The sequence below is a fragment of the Mchenga conophoros genome, linkage group LG16 (genome assembly GCF_057382185.1).
Source record: "Mchenga conophoros isolate Kocher_MC1m ecotype Shallow Benthic linkage group LG16, M_conophoros_male_GT1.1, whole genome shotgun sequence".
Lineage (NCBI taxonomy): Eukaryota > Metazoa > Chordata > Actinopteri > Cichliformes > Cichlidae > Mchenga > Mchenga conophoros.
The window spans coordinates 10,424,320-10,427,460 of NC_140541.1; the positions used below are offsets into that span (position 1 = coordinate 10,424,320).

At 38.9% G+C, this 3,141-nt stretch overlaps 1 protein-coding gene across 2 annotated transcripts; it reads left to right on the top strand.

The window, feature by feature from the left end:
• The first annotated feature begins 200 nt into the window (after positions 1-200).
• Positions 201-2,007, top strand: LOC146556316 (olfactory receptor 6N2-like). Of its 2 annotated transcripts, none has more exons than XM_085249243.1 (2): positions 201-1,010; positions 1,870-2,007. In XM_085249243.1, the coding sequence occupies exons 1-2, from the start codon at positions 201-203 to the stop codon at positions 2,005-2,007; spliced, it is 948 nt and encodes a 315-aa protein (XP_085105369.1). The 2 variants fall into 2 exon arrangements, with proteins under 2 accessions (XP_085105369.1, XP_085105370.1); XM_085249244.1 differs by having other exon boundaries at positions 201-998.
• The last annotated feature ends 1,134 nt before the right edge of the window (positions 2,008-3,141 follow it).

Here is a 3,141-nt window from a genome sequence, read left to right on the forward strand (position 1 = left end):
AGGACTGTACTGGAGAGTTAGGGATGAAGTCCATAGAGGGTGAAGCAGGTTTATGAACAGAGTCCAAGTAGAAGTCAAAACATTCACTTTCTTAAGTCCACTCATATGCCGATCAGGATAAGGTAGGTGTTCACTTTCTGTTTTCTCTCACTTGTTGTCATATCTCTTTTTATTTATTAAAATTTTGGTTCATCATTTTAATGGAGCTGGCATTAAATGTGTCATACATAACTCTTGATGGGTTTTTCCAAGTGAACAAATACAGATATCTTTATTTTATGATCATGTTTACTTTATACATTCTGATATTCTGCTGTAATTTCGCCATTGTATTCCTCATTGTGGTTGAGAAAAGTCTCCATGAGCCGATGTACATTTTTATTGCAGCTTTGCTATTGAACTCTGTTATGTTAAGCACTGTTATTTATCCAAAGCTTTTGACTGACTTTTTATCTAAAAGACAGATCATATCTTATTCTATCTGTCTCTTTCAGTTTTTTATGTTTTACTCTTTGGGTGGTTCAGAATTTTTACTCTTGTTTGCCATGGCCTATGACAGATATGTGTCTATATGCAAACCTCTGCAATATCCAATGATCATGACAAAAAATACTATCAGCATTTTTTTAACCTTAGCTTGGATTGTGCCCTCTTCTCAGGTTGCAGTGGTAGCTGTATTAATGGCCAATAAAAAGATCTGTAACTTTACTTTCACTGGAATTTTTTGCAACAATACAATTTACAAGCTTCTATGTGTGTATTCAAAAGCACAAACTGTATATGATATGGTTGTACTATCTAATGTTGCAATTCTCCCTGCGGTTTTCATATTCTTCACTTACACCAGGATCCTTGTGATATCCTATCAAAGCTGTAAAGAAGTCAGGAGAAAAGCTGCACAGACCTGTTTGCCCCACTTGATAGTTTTGATCAGCTATTTGTGTTTGTGTGCATTTGATGTCATTGTTTCTGGTCTGGAGTCTAATTTTCCAAAGATTGTTCAAGTTCAAGTTCAAGTTCAAGTTCAACTTTATTGTCACTTCAACCATATACAGTTTAAAAATACACAGTGAGGCGAAACAACGTTCCTCCAGGAACCAAGGTGCTACAAGACAAGTTAGTGCAAAAAAAAATAATAATATATAATATATCTAGTAATAATATTGTGCAAAAGAGCATTTACAGGTTGGTGTGTGCGATGGTTTGGTGGTGTAGGTCAGTGTGTTTGCGCTTGTGTTGGTTAGTCAGTCCAGTCTCAATGTTTTGAGGTATTTGAGTTAAGCTGAGTGATAATGTTAGTGTATGTGTGTGTGTGCGTGTTTATCAGTCAGTCCCTTTTTGCTGAGGAGACGGATGGCTTGTGGAAAAAAGCTGTTGCACAGTCTGGATGTGCGTGCCCGAATGCTTCGGTACCTTTTTCCAGATGGCAGGAGTGTAAAGAGTGTGTGAGAGGGGTGTGTCCGATCAGCCACAATGCTGGTGGCTTTGCGAATGCAGCGTGTGGTGTAGATGTCCTCAATAGAGGGTAGAGAGACCCCGATGATCTTCTCTGCTGTTCCCACTATCCGCTGTAGGGTCTTGCGGTCTGATATGGCACAGCTCCCAAACCAGACAGTGATGCAGCCGCTCAGGATGCTCTCAATAGTTCCTCTATAGAAGGTGGTCAGGATCGGTGGTGGAAGCCGGGCCTTTCTCAGTCTTCTCAGAAAGAAGAGACGTTGTTGGGCTTTCTTGTGCAGGGAGCTGGTGTTGAGGGACCAGCCGAGGTCCTTCTCCAGGTGTACGCCCAGGAATTTGGTGCTGTCAACGATCTCCACAGAGGAGCCGTTGATGCTCAGCGGTGAGTGGTCGCCTCGTGTCCTCCTAAAGTCAACAATTGTACACTCCATATTGACTTTGCAAATTGTAATGTATCCTCCCCTTTTCAATCCAATTATATATGGACTAAAAATGAAGGAGATTTCTAAACACCTCAAAAGGTTGTTCTGCGCTGTCAAAAAAAACTAATGTATCAAGACTGATATTATTACAAGACATATTTTATTCAGTCAGAAATCAAATATATATAACATTACTTTATAGAGTTACGTGTCATTTGTGCGCAAAACTGTGTGTATGAGACAGAGAACTGTCTTTGTAGCCTTCATTTTTAAATATTGCTATGAGTAGATTTGGTGTCCAACTTAGTGGTATTTTGGACTGCCATAAAGTTACAGTTTACAGGTGTTACAACTTGTTACAACTCATGTAATATTAGTAAAACTTTGCCTTGTTTAAATGCATGATTTATCATTGATAGGTAACCAGAGAAATATCACCAGTGAAATTAACATTCCATATATCCTCTGGTATGTCATGTGCTTTCATATATCACACCTAAATCAGGATTCCAAGCCATGGAAATAGGGCAGTCATGGCAGTATTCATCACAGCCTGAAAAGACTGGGCCAGCATTGGCTCCCTCTTCCTACTATCCTCCTCGCTAACATCCACTCCATATGCAGCAAATTATAATAGCGCTTGCCTTCTTGCCTTCACTGAAACAGTCTTATCTTCCCTGTGTGTTTCCAGTACTTTTCTTTGTGCTCATGTTTGTGCTGCCATTTGCTGCACCTTAACAAAGGTTTGTCATTTATTTCTTGAAATTGTCTCGGTAAGGTCCATCCTCAGTCACACATTAAGTGAATACTTTTAACATATTAACCCATAAAAATCATTGACTACAGGTGTTCCATTCATTTACATGGCCACAGGTGCCTAACATCAAGCACCTATACAGACTAGTGAAATTTGCACCAATTTTGGGTCAATCACTCCAGACCTCCAAACCTAAGATAACCTTTATTAGTCCCACACGTGGGAAATTTGTTATGTCACAGCAGAAAGTGGACAGTGCACAAAAGAAAATTGGTTCCTACTTTACCTCTAGCGGGCAGCAAAACTATTAAAATAAGTTTCTGCTGCTGTTATTCTGGTGATGTCTTATGATTGACTTATTTAACTTGTTCCTTTTGAATTTTTCTTATACAGCATGATGTTCACTTGATTTCTGCTTCAGTATAATGAAGAACAATCACAAGCATTTCATGAGATTAAAGAGTTTAATTGGGAAAGAAATCAAATTTATGCAGTGTGTACAGT